Source organism: Chelmon rostratus, chromosome 12, assembly GCF_017976325.1.
Source record: "Chelmon rostratus isolate fCheRos1 chromosome 12, fCheRos1.pri, whole genome shotgun sequence".
Classification (NCBI taxonomy): domain Eukaryota; kingdom Metazoa; phylum Chordata; class Actinopteri; order Chaetodontiformes; family Chaetodontidae; genus Chelmon; species Chelmon rostratus.
In genome coordinates, this window is record NC_055669.1 from 10082422 (window position 1) to 10101881 (window position 19460).

At 41.8% G+C, this 19460-nt stretch overlaps 2 protein-coding genes across 5 annotated transcripts; both read right to left on the reverse strand.

Moving 5' to 3' along the window:
• Nucleotides 1–1013: 1013 nt before the first annotated feature.
• LOC121614597 (dipeptidyl peptidase 9-like) lies at nt 1014–15503 on the reverse strand. 4 transcript variants are annotated; one of them, XM_041948559.1, is made up of 21 exons: nt 15377–15503; nt 13875–13965; nt 13476–13714; nt 12639–12751; nt 11440–11613; nt 10252–10423; nt 9371–9481; nt 9021–9149; nt 8857–8918; nt 8673–8773; nt 8213–8390; nt 7915–8074; nt 7686–7765; nt 5981–6133; nt 5307–5442; nt 4454–4599; nt 4201–4347; nt 3951–4103; nt 3412–3554; nt 3017–3128; nt 1014–2144 (listed from the first exon to the last, which is right to left on the reverse strand). In XM_041948559.1, the coding sequence occupies exons 2-21, from the start codon at nt 13928–13930 to the stop codon at nt 2052–2054; spliced, it is 2658 nt and encodes an 885-aa protein (XP_041804493.1). In that variant the 5' UTR covers nt 13931–13965; nt 15377–15503; the 3' UTR covers nt 1014–2051. The 4 variants fall into 4 exon arrangements, with proteins under 4 accessions (XP_041804493.1, XP_041804492.1, XP_041804491.1 ...); XM_041948558.1 differs by having other exon boundaries at nt 10252–10420; nt 13863–13965; XM_041948557.1 differs by having other exon boundaries at nt 13863–13965.
• A 599-nt stretch (nt 15504–16102) lies between these two features.
• rps15 (ribosomal protein S15) lies at nt 16103–18919 on the reverse strand. Its single transcript, XM_041949309.1, has 4 exons — nt 18879–18919; nt 18382–18467; nt 17763–17997; nt 16103–16263 (listed from the first exon to the last, which is right to left on the reverse strand). The coding sequence occupies exons 1-4, from the start codon at nt 18879–18881 to the stop codon at nt 16150–16152; spliced, it is 438 nt and encodes a 145-aa protein (XP_041805243.1). The 5' UTR covers nt 18882–18919; the 3' UTR covers nt 16103–16149.
• Between the last annotated feature and the right edge of the window lie 541 nt (nt 18920–19460).

Sequence of the window (19460 nt, forward strand, 5' to 3'; positions counted from 1 at the left end):
CTTGCTGAGAGTTAGCTTGATGAGAGCTCTCCTTTTGCACTGTAAATATGAAGCTATAGCTAGCCGCTCATCTTAGCTTGGCATAAAGCGTGAAACTGGGGAAACAGCTCCTTGTCTAACTTTGTGTAAAACTGAAGAAAAACTACCAACCAGCAAATATACAGCTTTCCAATCCCCTCAAAAACTGAAGCGTAAGAACGAGAAGTTGTGGTTTTATGGGGGTTGTATTTTTCCCGGTTATGTTCTGGCTGCCTGGCAACCAGGAGCGACTCCAGGAAGTCACCGGCACTGCATCCGGAAACAAACAGGCTTGCGATTACATAATTCCCATTACCAATTTGTCGTCTTCATACTTCGGTTTTTGTACGGTTAAAACTTATGCTAAACAAGCTAACTGGCTTCTGGCTGTGACTTCATTTTTACCATATAGAAAGGAGATTCGCGTCAATGTTCTCACATTACTCTCTGCGAGGAAGCGAAGAGTCGAAGTCGACGATATAAAGATCAAGTCATATCCTCAATCACCTGCTTGTTGATGGTTTGCACTGAGGCTGAGCAGCCGGTTTTTGTGCTGATGATAAAGCAGCTTCCATTATCTAATCTCTGTGGTGTTATCAGATCAAGGTTAGGCATCAGTCACCTATGAGGACTACGCTCTTATTAAACGGTTACCATGGCAACTGTGCGGGCCACAAAGGAAGGGGTCACAAGGGCTGACATCTGCAGCTTCACTGCTGTGCATGCTTTGGAGTGGTTGAAAGCCCGTGTTGTTGTAGCAGTGGTTCAGTCAGGTGCAGCTCTGATGTGTATAGGAGGATATCAGGCAAGAGGTAAAATTAAGGGATAGAGTGGAATAACAATATGGGAAAACACATTTGAGATGAGTGCATTCCCTAAGAAGATAGCCTGGTTGCATCCTGCACAACATGAAACAGAGTGGCTATTGCCACAACTATACAACAGGCATACTTGTAACGGTTTGAAAAAGACGACTGCATTAAAGAAGAGCATGTGATTGATTCATACATTTATTCATTATCATGTACAAATTGTATTCCGGTGGTACAAAGCTGTTGTAAGACTCCAGTGCTCACCCTCCTGTTGTCTTTATTGCAGTAAAAAAAGGAAATACCAGCATGATCAAGAGTCAAGAGGTACTTTGGCAAATATAAATTATGTTAAGAAGGCAAGCAGACATCGAGCAATGTAATGTGAGGGGAGGAAACAGCGCAAAAATATCAATGAGCAGCTTCTCTCAGCACTCATTTAAAAAATAATAAAAATCCATAACATGTTTTATTTTAAACAACACACACTTTAAACAAGTGGACAGAGGAAGAGTCTCGGTTTTCTTCCTGTCTTCATCATTACACGAACTGCAAGGTACAGACTCACAGTATGTAAGGATACTGCAATTCTGTGTTAGTGTGCTTATGAGTGTCTATGTATGAAATAAGTTGTATTTTACATATGTATGTATAGTGTGGGAGCTCATGTCTGCAAATATGTGTATAGATTCCATGTCACATCTGTGAACTGTAACCCCGTTCCTACCGCTGACTCCAATGAATAAAACAGGTGGAGCAAAGGGAGAACAACACGATAACATTTGGCAAAAACCATCATGGTTGCAGAGTTGAGGATGTGGGTGAGCGATGAGTCAATGTGACACAGCCTGTGAAAATTCTCCATATGTCCTTGTCTTTGTTCAGCTTTCAGGGTGAGACACCAAATCTCTGTGCTTGTACACCATACCCCAGACTGTACACTGGTGGAGGGGGTGGGGGCATGGAGGTGACAGAGCAAGCAAGCGAGTAACAGAACAAAAGACAGAGAGAGCGAAAAGAGGGAAGTACAGTGGAGAAGTTACATGACATGTTCATAGGACAGAGTGGCCAGTGGCAGCAGAGTGTCTGACAGTCTCTCGGTGACTGGGTGAACAGTTGGAGATGGGGTGGGGAGGTCTGGGAGAGTAATGCTGGGTGGTGAGCTGGAGGAGTGGAGGAGGACAGAGGGGAAACTAGATTTCACTTCTTCCCTGTTGTCTTATTTCAGAGGTATTGTTGTAAAAAGTGCAGCAGCATTATCTCGTAGTGCTCTCCAGACTCAGGGCAGCGAATACTATGTCGCTCGTTGGGGTATACCTGGAAAATCCAAACAGGGCAACCACATTACAAACTGGTATGTACTACTTGTCTGTTTCCTGTGAAATCTGCTTGGAAAAATATGTGTCATACTTGAAGGTATACTATGCAGGAGTTGATGGTTACTGTTACTGTCAAACTCAGCCCCTCTTTCCTTGCATGACACCAACATGAGCACACTGTTTGTGCACACACCGCAAGATAGGATATCGTAGGAACGTTACACATGTAATGGATGAGCTGATACTTTAGCAAGTTAACTAAGCTACCCACGGCACCCACCTGTCCAACAGAAAACAGGCCACTCTGCACTGCTCTTCACCTCCATCCTCTCTTTCTTTGCTCACTATCGGGTGAAAGCCAGCCCCAGATCATTTTGGAACAAGCTTTGTCAGTTTTATGTTTCGCTTTATGTGTTTCATGCGTGTTTTTTCTGCACTGTGTCCACCATTTTCGTGGCCTTCTCTTGGACGCATGCTACTCACAGTCTTGCGCGTGGTTGCTACCTTTTTTATAAAGTCCTGACCTCACCTGCATGGGCAGAGTCTCTGCAGATAAATATACCACCACACACTTCTAGTGGCTCATAAGTGATGATTGAGAGATATTACTTTTGTATAAGTCTAACAATTGTTTTTAAGAATATCCTGCATAGTATACCTTTAATATATAATCCTGAATATGATTAATCTATTGTATTTTACCACCATCAAACATTACAGTGGTCTAAGCCAGTACACCAAACACATGCAGTACTTCAAAGAAAATCAAGACATTTACGCTAAAAGGTTACATAAATTATGTCAACCTAGTATGGATGATTTCATATGGCGACTTCAGACAGATGTGTTTGTGTGGAATATGATGCTAACCTGAAGCTGGTAGGGCTTCCCAGCACGGATTATCTGTGACACTAGGAAATTGGTGTGGAAAAAGTGCACATTCTCATCGAGAAATCCATGGAGAATCAGCAAACGGTTGGGCCTGGAATAACACGGATTACATGGTTACTATATGATACATTACAATATGATAGGCTTCTGCACAGTAGTTAGACATGCAGTGCAAATCCTGGAATAAAGCAGTGCTCCAACATGCCATTTGTCAGGCCCTCAGGGCTTCTTCAGTGCCTCAACACTGAGGCTCAACTTAGTCTGCCAGTTGCAATGAAATCTAAAATATTTAGAAGTTTCAAGCACTAGACTCAAAACGTGCAAGTCCACACAAACAGGCAGTATTACCTGCTCGTTTCAGTGTGTGTACTTACTCGCTGGGCAGCTTGTCCACATGCAGTGCCACAGAACCCTCCTCGTAGCCCTGCTGGTTGTTCTCAGGCACATCCATGTAACGCTCTGTGTAGCCTGTGTCGTAGGCCATCCACACAGTCACCGGGGCGCCTGCAATAGCCAACTGGCAGGGAAGCACAATGTAGTCAGGTGGAAAAGAATGTAAAATAATGAATAAAAAATGGTGTCTTACTGTGGAAAAGTAGCATTTAAATTTTCAATGCCTCCAGCACAGAGATGCAGATATCCTAAATGAAGGAAGGCAACTGGCCAACACATTGTACAACACAGACACCGTGTGGATGCAAGTGGCAACTACATCACAAGTTCAGCTTGGAGACGTCTTACTTCAGGCATTGAGGAATTAATTCTGATTTGAAGTGTATTACATAGTGATATAAGACTGTGGTCTGCTTTCTTATTTCTTGCTGAAGGAGACAGCAGAGAATGCTTACTGACAGAAAGCAAGTGCACAGTTTAAGGATAAAAGAAGGACCAAAGGATGGTAAAGATTCCTAACCTTGAAGACGTTGGGTCGCTGGATGAGACCCATCAGAGAGAGGAAACCGCCGTAGGACCAGCCGTGAATAGCAACACGGCTCAAGTCCACAAAGTTAAATTTCTCTGCCACATACTGCAGCCCCTCCACCTGGTCTTCAATCTCCACCTGACCCTAAAGAGGCAAACAGATTTGTGGCATTCGGTCATTTTTCTAACAAATGCTCCTATGCTCCTACAGAATGAATTTCATTATCTAACTCTTACTTTACCATTTTGTTTTTCAGTGCTCCTTCAAATTCAAGGCCCCTCTGACAGGAACCCCTCCCATCAATGACGACCACAGCGTAGCCCAGAGAGGCCAACGTGTTTAGACGGAGGTACTTCATCCCCTTGAACGAGTTGTTCACCAGCTGCACCTGAATACACATACACACAAATGTCGTCCTAAATGTTTTTGTTTTTAATTGAACACAACACATGATGACATCACAGGTGAAGACTGAACTGAATATATCCACGAACCTGTGGGCCTCCATACACAAAGAGAACGGTCGGGTGTTTCCTGCCAGGCTGCAGGTTGTGAGGCTTGTAAACCATCCCATAAAGCTGGAAGCCCGATTTCCCTGGAAAGTCAAAAATCTCAGGCGGATTGTAATCTCCCGGGCAACCTGGAAGACACATTAGCACGTTAGGTCATTAGGTTGGCATGCTCCAAAACTATTAGGGATCATGGGTCAACTCCGAGTGCAATGTGACCTCAAACTTGGCCAATAAAGTAGATTTTGACTCTGATTCTGATCTTGCAATGCTTGAGTACAGATTAATTTTCCCATCACAGTTGACATTTTAATTCAGGAAAAGTTTGCTTTCTGTTAGTTAAGCCAGACTCCTCTATTGCACCATTCTTCTACTTACAAAATAGGGTGTTTAATGGATAGTTGATAGCACCATCATGCCCTGTAACTCTTGCGCCAAAGCAGAAGCACCCATCAACACACAGCAAGGGAGTGAAAAATTGCCCTCTCACTCCTGGTACTTAAAATGAATCAATACCAACAATCAACACAAACGCAAAGAGCTCCTGATGGTGAAAAGTGTTTTAGCACCACATTATCTGATTGCTGTCAGGATTGTCTGGAGGACGCCTTTGTGGATCGAACTAACCGTCCTTGATCTAATCAAATGCAGACCTCAACCTTCCCCTACAGACTCGTCGCAATTGATTGTTCCAAAAATAAAACCACAGATAGTTGGACAACCTTCACACTTGGCCAGACTGCTCTCCAAGCTGAGCGAGCCAGATTATTAAATACAATCTCTACATATTCAATCAGTTGCGACTTAATGGCGGTTGGTTGAGTCACGTCCTGCTTACCTGGTGATTCCATCATGCTGGCCCAGAACTCAGGTACCATGTGTAGTGGGTCACCTTCTGAGCTGGTCAGTTTGTAGACATGAACACAGGGAGGTGTACTCACATTACTGTAGTGACTGACAAAAAAGTCAAAGTTCTGCAGAGTGAGAGAGTGGAGACAAGCAAAACATTAGAATAAGCAAAGGAAACTACATAATAAACAGACAAGGGAGGAACAGAGAGGCTGAGGGAAGAGGGCATGCAACCACAAAGCTACACCACATATGACAAGGATCTGTATTATCAACATGTGCTATTGTCAGCATAAAACACTGCTGACAGCCAGATAATATTTATCACATATACTGTGGACTATCCAGCCAATCCCTGGCTTTGACAGCTTTGCTCAGGTATGCAAGATGTTTAAACGTTCATTGTTCTTAACCAAGGAAAGAGGTTTCTCTGATTTTCCTAAAACTATTCCAAATTTTCTGTTTGCTCCGCTCACACTAAACCACAATGTGCAATGTTTGTGTTAGTGCAGTAGTCTGTCTGTTTCTTTTGAAGAAAGGAATATCTGTGAGCAACATTGTTTATGGGATGAGCTGCTATGTATATTGGCAGATAAACAGCTGAATGAGAGAAATAAATGGACTGTATGATGATTATGTTAAAAGAAAAAAGAAAGGTTTTACCTGACTAACAGAACAGCTATGGGAGAAGCCCGGCTTGGTCAGTCTGACCACATCTCCAGGTGATTCATAGCTAACCACATACAGATGGTGCTCCAGGGGAGTGTCTCTGGTGCCCTGGAAGTACACCAGCTTGGATGACTCATTCACCCAGATCTAGCAAGGGAGAGAAAAGAGAAACATGAAAGGACAATGAAAAGACAATAGCAGTGAGGCCAAGGCATGTGAGGTACTATGAAAAGACAAACAAACAAACTTCACTGGGGCTACTGAAATATTTTACAACCCCAATTCCACATAAATTGGGATCCATAACCATGATCTGGATTACTGAGAATCAGCACAGACAAAAGTTGGGGTGCTGTGTAAAAAATAAGACAGAATGAAAACATGTGCAAATCCTTTTTTATATATTATATATATATTATACTATATTCAACTGAATACAGTCAAAGGACAAGATATTTAATGTTAAACTGATGAACTGTGTTTTTTGTGAATATACACTCCTTCTGAATTTGATGCCTGCAACAGATTGCAGAAAAGTTGGGCCAGGGGCAGGGATTTATCTGCAGATATCTTTACTGGATGAAGGCTCTTAACCTCACAGAGGCCTTTTCTCTGGGAACTGAGGACTGTAATTGTTTACGTTTTGAAAGTCCAACAACTTCAGCTGTTCAACAGTCCAGGGTCTCCATTGTCATATTTTTTGCTTCATGATGTGCCAGGCATTATCAATGGGAGACAGGTCTGGACTGCAGATATGTAAGTCTACTACCTGCATTCTTTTACTATGAAGCTGCACTGCTGTAACACATGAAGAATGTGGCTTGGTGTTGTCTTGTTAGACTAAGCAGGGACGTCCCTGAAAAAGACGCCGTCTGGACGGTAGCATGTTGCTCCAAACCTTGTATGTACTTTTCAGCATTAATGATGCCTTTACAGATGTGCCAGTTACCCCTGGCCTGGGCACTAACACACCCCCATACCATCACAGACACTGGCTTCTGAACTCATCAGAGCACAGCACACTTTTCTACTTTGTGTCAGTCCGTCTCAGGTGAACTCAGCCCCAGAGAAGTCGACAGCGTTTCTGGAACGTTTTTGTTTACCCCATTCCATCTTTTTTCAAGCATGTCGTTGGCATCAAATTCAGAATAAGCACATTTATAAAATGAGATAAAACATTAAATATACTGTCTTTGTACTGTTTTCAATGAAGCATATGTCAAAAAGTATTTGCATTCGGTTTTATTTACAAAGCATCTCAGCTTTTTGGAATTGGGGTTGTAATATCAACCAACTTTTAAACTTCTGTATTACGTTAAACAAACATTCAGAATGTCTGAAGTTCAGATAAAGAATTCAAGTATTAGGACAGTGACAGTTTCAAGAGATTAACTTGGTGTCTTTCAGTTTCAACAGTAATTGAGGTTGTTCATATCCACGCTGGGTGAGCAATGTAGGAGTTAAGACTTTTTTTTATACATAGTCCCCAAATTTTGAGAGAGAAGCGGCACAATGATCCTTATGAACGGAGTGAGGGCAGGAGTCTCCTCTAACAAGTTAAGAAGTGAAAGTGGCTGCCGTACAGGCCCAGAAGAACATCACCAGGGAAAATACCAAGTGTCTGCTGATATCGATTGGTCACATCATTTTTGTGTATACTGTAAATTTATATTTTCAACACTGCCGGCCTTTGTCTAACCTTGGAACCATGTCTTGCCAGCACCTCCCATTCTCCACTGGTCAACGTAACCTCCTCCTTGATTGCACATTTGAAGTCTCCTGTAGAAAACAGATAACAGAATCAACATGCTCCTTGACATACAAAACACTCTGTGTAAACATATGGCTGGTAGGGCGTAGACTATGATTAAGTGATTGTTTGATAGGAAAACTTCGAAGAAATGCAGAATCCTCTCCTTGTCTCTTACCCTCTCTGTGTTGGTAGTCATCTGTCCAATGGTAGCAGCCTGCTTGTAACAGGGATGTGATCTTATACAGATGGCTGAAACCTGTTTTAGACTCATTTACCCAAATGAAAGTAAACTCATCTTCTGTCGTTTGAATAAATGGATAGAATATATCATGAACCTGTGGAAAGAGAAGAACGGTCAGTTACTGAATCCTTACAGCAGTAGAACCTTTCATAGCCATAACAATAAGTCAATTAGAAACATGACAGATATTAATTTTGAGGTAACTAAAGAGGGCTCATGTGAGCCGACCTACATTAATCCAGACGTCGGTGGTCTCTTCGTAGATTACATATGGCTGAGTGTTATTGGGCACTGCCTCCAGACTCTCCTGCCTCTGAGCTGGGTCATCTGTGACAGGGATGAAGAGGGCTGGAGGCAGCAGAACCAGCTGTAGTTTTCTCTGACTGCGGTCCAGAAGCACCGCCCAGCCACTAGGGGGACACAGAGCAGACAAAACTCAACAGATTCCTTTCTACAGCAAGACTAGTAGATTATGGAAACAACTGCTCCATTAGAAACAAAACAAATCGTAAACATAAGCATCTTGTCCTTCAACATTAAAAATGTTTATAAGCTCAAAAGAATATTATCTGTGGCTCAAATCATGTCACAATATAAGCCCTGATACCAGGCTGCGTGCCTTCTAGTGGTTTATTTTGAGAATGACTGCATCATTCAGTCAACAGAGTCAACATTGTGACTGTAACACTCACTATTTGCCATCACTCGTCCATCCTACTCTGGCAATGTACTCTGTCCCAGGAAACAAGGAGGTGAAGGGAACGGCGAGTTCTTTATCTTGCGTGCTGACAATCTGTACAAGTACAAACATACACACACTGAGAAACAATCACTTTGGAGAAATAAACAAACAACAATAAATGGTGATAGACTCACTCTTCCTTGATGGTCTGTCTTGATCTCTGCCAGTTTAAGGGTAGCCTGGGGATTTTTGCTACCTGTAAATAAAGATATAAGCCAATTGTAAAACGATAGACGGCCAATTCATAGAATTCACTGCTCCAAGCCTGTGTGTGTGGAGTGTATAGGACTACACTGACCTGTACGTGGATACCTATATGCGTCTGCTTTCCGCTCTTCAAGTGCCGGAGATGGAACGTGAATAATCTCTACTTCCGTCTCATCCACCTCTTCATACAGTAGGTACACTGTTTTACCTCCATTATGGTCTAATAGGGCGAGATAAATCAGAAAATTGAGCCGAGTGCATACAGAAAGTAATGTATGCAATCTCAAAAACAACTAATCTTACAATTGAAGGTAAAATTATAGAGTGAACAAAAAAATCTAAATGTTTAAAACATTTAGTTTACACTTTGTATCAAATACTTTGTAAAAGTGGCTGTTAGTGGCTATCAGTTAGTTTGTGTTTAAGCTACTGACTGCTGACCTTCCACTGCTGTGGGACTCCACCAGTAGCCAGTGAAACGGTCAAACTCTTCTTGAATGACAAACGTTGCTACACCTGCAGACTTGGGGTCCTCCTTAACACTATCCACACCTGAAAAAAATTACAATAAATTAGGAAAAACACTGGTGTGCTAAATACACAAATTATCTAACACTGTACACTTTCATCCTAAAGAGATCAGAACCCAGCAACAGAACCCTGATTCCAAAAAAATTTAGGACGCTGTGTAAAACATGAAACAGAATGTGATCATTTGCTGATCCTTTTTGACATAAATCCAACTGATATATATTTAATGTTTCAACTCATCAACTAAATTGATTGTTGTAAACATCTGCTTATTCTGAATTTGATGCAGCAACACATTTCAAACAAGTTGGGACAGAAGCAACAAAACACTGGGAAAGTTGTGGAACGCTCCAAAAACACCTGTTTGGATCATTCCACAGGTAAACAGGTCGATTGGTAACAGGTGATAGTATCATGATTGGGTATGAAAGGAGCATCCTGGAAAGGCTCAGACATTCACAGGCAGGGATGGAGTGAGGTTCACCACTTTGTGAACACATGATTGTAGAAAGGATGTTACTACATGGCTCAAGAAGACTTTGTAAAACTGTTGTCGGTGAACACAGTTTGTTTGAAAATGATTGCATTCTGTTTTTATTTATGTTTTTCACAATGTATGACAGAATATGGCATCTGACCAGCGTTTCCTTTCAATGTTGTAGTGTGAAATAAGAGAGATCATTTACAGCTTCGTGGTAAGTTTAAGAGGATATTTAAGCATGTGAAGCTTCTTATCATTTGACATTTCATTGCCTATTCAAACATTTAAAGGAAACCCAGACCCTTCAGACCTTTGTGGCAGTACGTGAGTCTCCGTTCCTCGCCCGTCTTAATGTGGGCTATCCACAGATCGTTATTGTTGATGAAGGCTATGAAGTCGGGGTCTCCGGGGCAGATCTTGGGGTCCATGCGGGTCCCTGAGCACTGGGTCTTGATCTCCACTGGCTTTACAGGAGCAGACTGCTAAAACCAACATACACAGTCTTAGTCAAAGGCAAACAGAGGAGTGACTTTTGGATGAAGAGATATAAGAGAGAACTGTTTACAAAGACAGTTTCACGCATATGAAACGGTACACAGAGTGGAGACAGGTACACCTTGTTCAATCAGGAGGCGTTTCTTTAAGATTCTGGGAAATTGAATGTAGTCATCGAAAACTGCCTCCTGATGACTGTAATGCAGCCATGGAAATGACAGCTCTGCAGCCATATGTTAAGACATGTTTTCTTTTCCGATTAAAAAAACCCTTTTTCCAATACTCATCAACTCCAACTCTCTTTTCTCCAACCAGGCTTGTGTATAAATGTGTTGTACACAAATGTGCTCACGATTTGTGAAAAAAAGATCAATATGTAAAAGACAGTTTGCATTAGATAGACTGCAAATCCTTAAAACTCGGCTGAATTAACTGAAATAAATACAGTGTAAAATAAATGGATGGCACATGAGAACTCAACCCCAAAAACAGACGAGTACAAAATCTGAAGCCCTGACCAATAGAAAAAGTGATCTTTTAATCGTCTTTACTCCCATAACATCTGCTGCACTGCACGGTGTGCATGGTGCCACTAGCAGATCAATAGTAGTGAAGATTAAAAATACATTTAATACCATAACATTTAGATTGCCTCTACACAACAGAATTATAATTACTATGAACACAATTGCCAATAGATGGCAATACACAGACAATCAAGGAAACTACTTGCAGCATGGAACCAGTATATAGTGTTCCATGCCAATGAAGTAGAAAGCTTTATTCATTGATTTACAGCAACAGCACAGCTCTACCTAGCAGATGCTTGATAACATCCTTCCCGTTTAGTTAGGACACAATGGCTGTATTTAGTGTACCAACGCACATCACACAGCTGCACTGTGAAATGATGTACCTGTGTACTTTTACCTTCCTCTGAATTAAAATCTGCCCTAAGTGGCACCGGATTCCTAATTGAAGAAAAAAACAGCAGTGTACTCACGATGAAGCCATTGTTGCCTCCATCCTGACAGTAGAAGAGGCTATTGCTGGCCTGGAAGAGGAACAGGCCCGTCTGGGCATGGTAGTCATAGGAGGTGATACCGAATGCTCCGAGACGTTTACGCTCTCTCAGCAACTCCTCCTCTCGGGAGTAGGCCCCCTGGTGCGGTGTAGCCTTAGAGAACCAACAGGAAATCCAATGTACAACTTTAGAATGAATGGTAAGAGATTTTTTTACACACAAGTTTGCTAGGATATACTGGTTTTAATGTGCTAACATTCCTCTCATACTTTATACCATGGTGGCTTAATCTTTCAAGTTCCTGAGCTAAAAACAGTGACACTGCCACACCTTCAGGGACTTCTTAACACAAAGTGAAACTAGCTTTAAAGTAAAACAACAGAAAAGGCTACAGTCAAATTAACAAGCCTCAGAATTAGTGTCAGATTTTCACATTTTCAATGGTCCTTTAACAAATTGTGTGTGGAAAAAGCAAACCAAATCCCATTTTAAAAAAGGAATATTGAATCAAAATCCCTTCATTCTACATGTCTCATTTAAAATTTGTCAAACAATAGTCTATTTGCACAAAAAAAGATCCTGTAACAAACATCAAATCCTGCACTCCTCAGTGCAACTGAATGAAAACCCTTGAATGACTAAGCGGAAACCAACAGTCACATGACAAATATTCTATGAAAGTTCAACTGAATTGCAGGCTGTTTACACAGAGCAGAGAGGAGAGGTTTAAAATGCCTAGTTTGTAGAAGTTGAAAAAAAATGTATCTACAGCATGTGGAGCGCCCCATTTTTTCCCCAATGTTGGTGACACTTCAGGGCACAACAAAATTCTGTCTATATAAATTCCACAAATTTTTTTCAATTTTTGTAAAATAAATTATCAAAGAAATTCAATTTGCATTTTTTTCTTTGTTCATAATTTATGGCATTAAAACAGTGTTATACTGCACAAAAGACATTTTTGAGTTCTCCCTCCTTCTAGCCATGATCGTGCTGTTTCCAAGCAGGACTTATATAATGCAGTGAAACATGAGCCCACAGTGAGTAAAAATGTGACAGGGGCAAAAAACACTGTTAAATGGGACTGCTGAATAACACCCAATTGTGAGACACCATCACCCTGTGCTGTTTGGTATTGGCACTGCATGAGCAGGAAGAGGGAGGGTGGGGGATGTCACCTGGAAGTGATCCAGCATCTGTTTCCATGACAACACTAAGAGGGCCTCTTTCCGGATCTTCTTGGGGATTTCTGAGTAGAGTAACGAGTTCTCTCTGCTTCCATAAGGCATTCCTGGAAAGCACACAGAAAAGAAACAAAGGCAACATCAACAAAAACAAATAAAAAGGCTTGTGCCAAGTGGATAAGGAGAAATTCAACACAGTGATTGTTTTAATATCATGAGGCATCATATTCTGCTGCCATGAGCAGGAAAACATGAAAGGAGTAGAAACCAGTGATATACAGAAAACACAAATCAGATCATAAGATAATCTCTGTAAACAGATGTCTGCATATGAAAGCAGAATCTGTACCCAAGGGACAAGATTTTGGTATCGGAAGTGTTCTGGTTTCCATTTGTTTTCCAAGTTGCAGTGACCAATCACATTTGAGCTAGCTTTGGCTGTATGAAGTTAAACAGTGTGGATAATAAAAGAGGCCAAACACATTGGCTGAAAAGCAGTCTCGGAACCCATCGACTATCATCTGATTAGGATTGAACCTTTCATTAGCTTTTTTAAATTTATTTACGTGCATTCGTATGCTGATATCTGTTCATGGAGAGGAGCCGAAATGTTGTCAGAATGCTTCCCAAGTTGCTAATCGGACTGAAAACAATGACTGACGACTGACAGGAATTGGCCCGATATGCGCTGGCTTCAACGGGAGGACCGAAACATTGTCTGTTGCCCCCAGAAGAGAAATTGTCATTCGACGGTAGTCGATGGGATCCGAGATTGATCAGAAACTGACACACAGAATTTTGTGCTCCACTGTCAAGCATCAATCTGCTTACCGAGGTAGTACAACCGGTGGGAGTGGGGTCCATTCTCATCCTTCTTCTGCACAAACTGGAAGTCATGGGGTGCCTTGTTGGCAATCATGCCTGAGTACTTCCTACTACAGTGGATAATGTCACGGAGGCCCTCCCAAGAGTGTTTCTCCACAAAGAACTGAGATGGGACATCCTCCATTTCCACCACCTCTGTGTTGTCCGAAAGACCATCCACAGCCGTCATGCTCACTGTCACACAGCTGGATGTTGACATTAGAAACAACTCATGAGAGGTGCTTGATACACACCTGGACTTGTGAATGCCTCAAATTGAATAGGTTAAAAAAAATTAATTCATTAATCTTCCTAACTAAGCATCTAAGCAGTTAAAAGAGATATGGCATGAACCTTGTACTGTACCTTTTCCAGATACCTTCTTTATTGTCAGAAAGTTTTACCTTCTTGACTCTATGCATTCACCGGTCAACACGCCTCACTCCGATTCTGTAACCTATGAACAAAGTACAAAACTGAGATCATTCAAAATTCCTAAATTAAAAAATAATTAAATAGAGTTTGGTGACATGGTGGGACAGAAATTCCTCATAATGACAGTTAGGTATGAATGTACTCTGCACCAGTCTCCTTTCTTGACACATACATGACTGGGGGTGTGGGGGAGCTAGTTTTAGATTTTGTTTCTTGCAATAGTCAATGACATTGATGGTCCTCCAAGAGAAGACGGAAAACGTAACTAATTCAAGAGGAGAAGTATATTGACTCAGAAACATGGAGCCATACATTTTAAAATTAGAGAGTGACAATAAAGGATCATAATTCCTGTTAAATCTCCTATGTGTTTCTCTTTGGCAGCATAAACATAACCGATAAGTGCTCAACTCTGCTAAAGGTGAAGTACAAGGTATACGGAATACCCCACATTCCTTCCTTTATCCTCTGTGTTGGGCAAGGGATTAGTATGACGCAAACAGCAGTGGGAAAAATCATTTAGTGTAAATAACTGAAGTGCATTTCTGATGTTACTGCTGGGAAGTTGTGGGAGGCTGGTCTGAAACCGTTGTGAGGCACCTGAAATCTGTAAATAAGTAACACTGAGCTCACAACAAATATAACAACCACCATAAGACCTCAGCTTGAGTTCAACAATAACCAGCGTCACAGCTTGAGCTGTCAGCTTGTATCTCCTGAGAAGATGTGTAACAGGAATGGGTTGACGGAAGTGTATTTATGAATGGATATCAGCCAAAATGTACACCTGACTATTTATTTGCCTTAACAATAGGAAGTGCGTCTGCCCTATGGGCTGTATTTAGCTTAAAAAAAACACCCCTTGAACATTAAACTCTAACTTAATGTGGCCTCGGTGTTTTTATGTAAAATGTGTTTAAATGGGTGTAATTACGTTTAAAGTTGTTAAGATACATGGAAAGGTCCTCTTTGACTCAGCGGCTTACTTTACAGACTTTAAAAACCTCAAGAGTCAGGAGCAAATCAGGTGAAATAGTAAGATACCGGTACCGTTAACAGTTAGCTAGCCTACAATAGATCTTTGTTCTCGGATTTCATCTACTCAGTCACACTGGGAAAAACACCGGCAAATTCATTTGTGTTGACATTTTAAACTGCACAAGCGTCAGTTACATTTGGCAGTGAATGGTGAATACTCATGTTGGTAGAAAATGACTTATCAAACCGTGTCTGTGTTTAAAAAAATCTTGCTTAGCTACATTTTGACATGACAGCTCCCCTCTGTCATTTTCGCTGTAAAGCTAACTAACGTTAGCTAGCTACCTAGCTAGGAGCAAGCTAGCCGCTAGCTGGCGGTTTCTGGTATTTCTGTACAAACAGACGCTTGAACGACCGTCCCTGTGAAACAAGCTGAAATTAAGGGGAAGACTTACCAATCTGGCCACTGTTTCTTTACTCAGGTTCTAGACTTTACTAGCTTGGTGTCAATAAACAGATTGTGTAACTCCCAGAGGTTGTATCCATGGCCCAGAGTGGCCGAACACAAAATGTAGCTGGCTTTCGGATCGGAAAGAGGAGGAACCTTAGCCCTGGTAGAGTACACACCGGCGCTTTTTCAGAGCCGCACTATCGCTGAGAATGCATCAGTTAGTCAGTGCTGCGCGACGTGTGGCAGGACCGTTCATCATCCAGAGATCGACCACTGTTCCTTCATTGTTTCAACAGCTTCTCGTGCACTGCACATTAACTTGTGCCGCCTTCTGTTCAATGTTCGCCATGTAAAACTAACCAAATGAACTGCTGAGACGGCCAATACAAAGTTGATTAGACATGTAAATCAAGATTCCGTTTTCTTATTAAAACCAATGTGTTTAATCCACTGGTGTGCATCTGTATCACACTTCTGTGTTCTTTATAAATCTATTTCATACGCCTCTGCCATCACATAGGACAAGCAATTATTTACTGAACATAATCAGGTTTTCAAGGACAAATCGCAACTCCTACATCAGCACCAGCAAAACCCATTGTACTCTTTCAGTTATCTAAAAGCCACCTATCAGGTTTATCAAGACACCTCAAATGGTCAAAAGCCAAAGACATACACACAGAAGCAACTAATTTTGAAACATTATGTTGAGGAAAGCAAAGCAGACAGGTTTTGTGGAGCAATCTTTTTTTTATTTATACAAAGAATACAGCCATTCTACTTCAGAGGGATGAAACGAGAAGAATGTGTGGCTCCAATTCCAGGGCGACCGTGCTTGACTGGCTTGTAGGTGATGGAGAACTCGCCCAAGTAGTGACCGCACATCTCAGGCTGTGGAGAAGAGAAACATGTTAGTAACAGGATAAATACCCTTCGTGCACTTATAGCTGCATGTACAGTAATGTAGTAGCTGTTATGAGTTATGACGAGATACACTGCAAATAGTACACTTCAGGCAGTTTTAAAAAACAGTGAATATGTAGAGCCTGAAGCTTTAATTAGTGCTTTTGACTGCAGGAGCTGGGGGGTCAGTGTACTCTGGAAGTAGTTGCCAAAACTCCTTTGTCATTAAATTGTCTGCAAACATTGTTTTTGTCAACACTATTATTCCTACCTTCTTGATAACAAATCTGGTGTTGCCACAGGTGTATTTGGACAGCCTACCGTTTTGCACATTGCAAGTCTTTGGTCAAAATGTCAGGCCCAGAGCAACTTGCAGGTGTAATTGAGAAAATGTACAGAGCAATAACCCATTTTCACAGCCATGCTTGAAGCATAGACGCACATAGGAGTTACATGGAATTTGCGTGTTCTTTTCAACTTGTTGAATTTCACAGCTTCTGCAGTTATGATGCTGTACGTGATGCATCAATTTTCTGCATATTTGCAGCAACTCAACCATGGTTTTGTTGTACAATGGAACTATCATGTTACTTGGTCTATCAAATGGTTTTGATTCTCAATCTATGTCATCATCATACTGCTGCTCAGTACAGCATTCTTGCGGCTCGATTCCACCGAACAGGACTGTGTCGCATTCCAACTGCAACATGGTTTTGATCCATCCACAGTTTCATACCCCACTGGGAGCTTTTCAGAAGCAGAGCATTTTGTCTGCCTGATTTTGTAGACTTGGTCATTTTTGCATTATATTTGTGCTTCCACCACAGGTAAGCAAGCTGTTAATTTTTTTTGGCTGTTTTAATTGTGCTTATTGTAGATATACAATCAGGAGTCTGAACAGGGTGTTTTATTTTGAAAAGTGACTGCATTCCCTGTGTCATTCCTGTGCCTGACTTCCTGCTCACTTTAATCTGCCCTGTACAACTTGATGCAGCTTCCATCAAAATTAGACTAGGCGCATGCATCAGCAGAGCACAGCGGTGAGATGCTTGTGAAACGCATTGCGGCACATCTGATGGGATCACAAGTATTGTCAGGATGGCTGCAATCAGCTCTGGTGGCCACATTGTAGCCAGCTGGTTTCCACTAGTGAAGATAAAACTATTTTCATTGCTATTGTCACTGCTTCTACTTCATGCCTCCTGCCATGACATTAATTCAATGGAGATAATAGCTGATCTGACCGGCCACAAAACCCAGACAGAGGAGGATTTATGACAAACTGCTTGAAAGTGAGACCAGCTGTGGGTATTGGTACTTTCTGACTGCATGCTCTGTACATAAAATCTGTTTCTTTGTAATGCCCATGTTGTTCTAAATTAGCCACCAATGTCACATTTTTTGGAGCACCAGGTGACATTTTTTCAAAGGAATGTGAAGAAAGTAATAAATATGCTCTACCTCCCACATGATCAATAGCACCTCACCTTGATTTCAACCTGGTTGAAAGTCTTGCCATTGTATACGCCGACCATGGACCCGACCATCTCAGGAAGAATGACCATGTCCCTCAGATGGGTCTTCACCACCTCTGGTTTCTCCATGGGGGGAGCCTCTTTCTTTGCCTTGCGCAGGCGTTTCAAAAGGGACTGCTGCTTGCGGCGCAGGCCACGATTCAGCCTCCTCCTCTGGCGGGCGCAGTACAGCTGCATCAGCTGCTCACTACACAAGAGAGGACAGTGATGTCAATGCCTGCCGATCTTCAAATACGTTTGTATATAAGTAAAATAAATACATATATAAATGTATAAGAGTAGTACAGCAAAGTGGCAGTAGTTTTTTGAATCTCCCATTCACTTCAGTTGGAACCTGTGCAACAAAGTCAGGAATGCATTTCCTGTTTCAGTCCAACATCCAGTCTGCTCCTTTGGCTACCTCAACTTTGACATCCTTTTGGAGGATGAGCAACAGGTGAAATCTGATTAAAAACTAGGATTTACAGTATATTTGGTAAGCAGGATGTCAGTTTGCAGGCCAAACTACAAAGACATAATATAAGCGTGTCAGCTGATCACCGTGCAGCATTAGCTGCTCAACCTCACTTACTAGGACATGTCCAGAAGCTGGTCCAGGTCCACACCTCTGTAGGTGAACTTCCTGAAGGTACGCTTCTTCTTGATCTCGGTATCCGCCTAAGAGAGAGACATGATTCCAGGTCAGTATGTAGCTTGTGCCATTAGTACATCGTCGCACAAATTCCTAAATAAAAATGTATTCAATGTCACCGTTAAACATCTACATAACAGAATTAATAGCAGTCGCTCGGCCCAACAATGACGTTTAAAAACAGGTCAAAATAGTTACTGGTTACATGCTACGTTGAACCACCGGGCTAGCTTAGCCACAGACGGCCATAGCCCAGGCTAATACATGGCCTGTAAACATATATTTATCTGGTACTCTAAGCAACAATTTTCCACTGAATGGTCAGCGAATATGTGTAACGATCGGATGATACCACAAGACATCCAAATCAGTTCATGTAGAGTTGTGATGCACATAGATTGTATTCTGACAAGCTTCAGGATCAGTAGGATACCTACCATCTTGCCTGATGTTCCGGGTGAAAAGAACGGGCCGAAGTCTCGTTAGGTCTGATATCGCGCGATTTGAGCCAAACATCCGGCGGTGTCTTCCGGCGTTAGTCCCCGCGGTGAACTGCAGATGGGGCGGTTGTACAACATCTCCTGTTTTTGTGAAGCATCAAGTTTCTTACCGACGTGTCCCTTTTTTATGATCGTTTCAGTGACTCTTATGCCTTGTCAACACGTGCTTTCAGATCTCTACAATACATAAAAATTGACGTTTTTGTGAGGAAACGTTGAAAGCAAAGTTAGTACGAATACCAATAACAAAGAAGGAATCAAACATGATACCTGAGCCCGTGGCCTGTAGGGGTTAGAGTTCAACGGTCCAGGATCCTGTTGAAATCTTTTCAGACCAGTGATGTCATGGACCTCTACTTTATCCTCCTTTCATTTGAAATAATTTTGGAACATCCATATAGTTGTTGGAGCACGTGTCATGGAGTACTTTTCCATTACTGCTACTATTACTATTGAGTAAAGGTGTTTGATATTTGACCCTGTGCTTTGAGGGATCAATCCCCTGCAGCTTCATCTTGA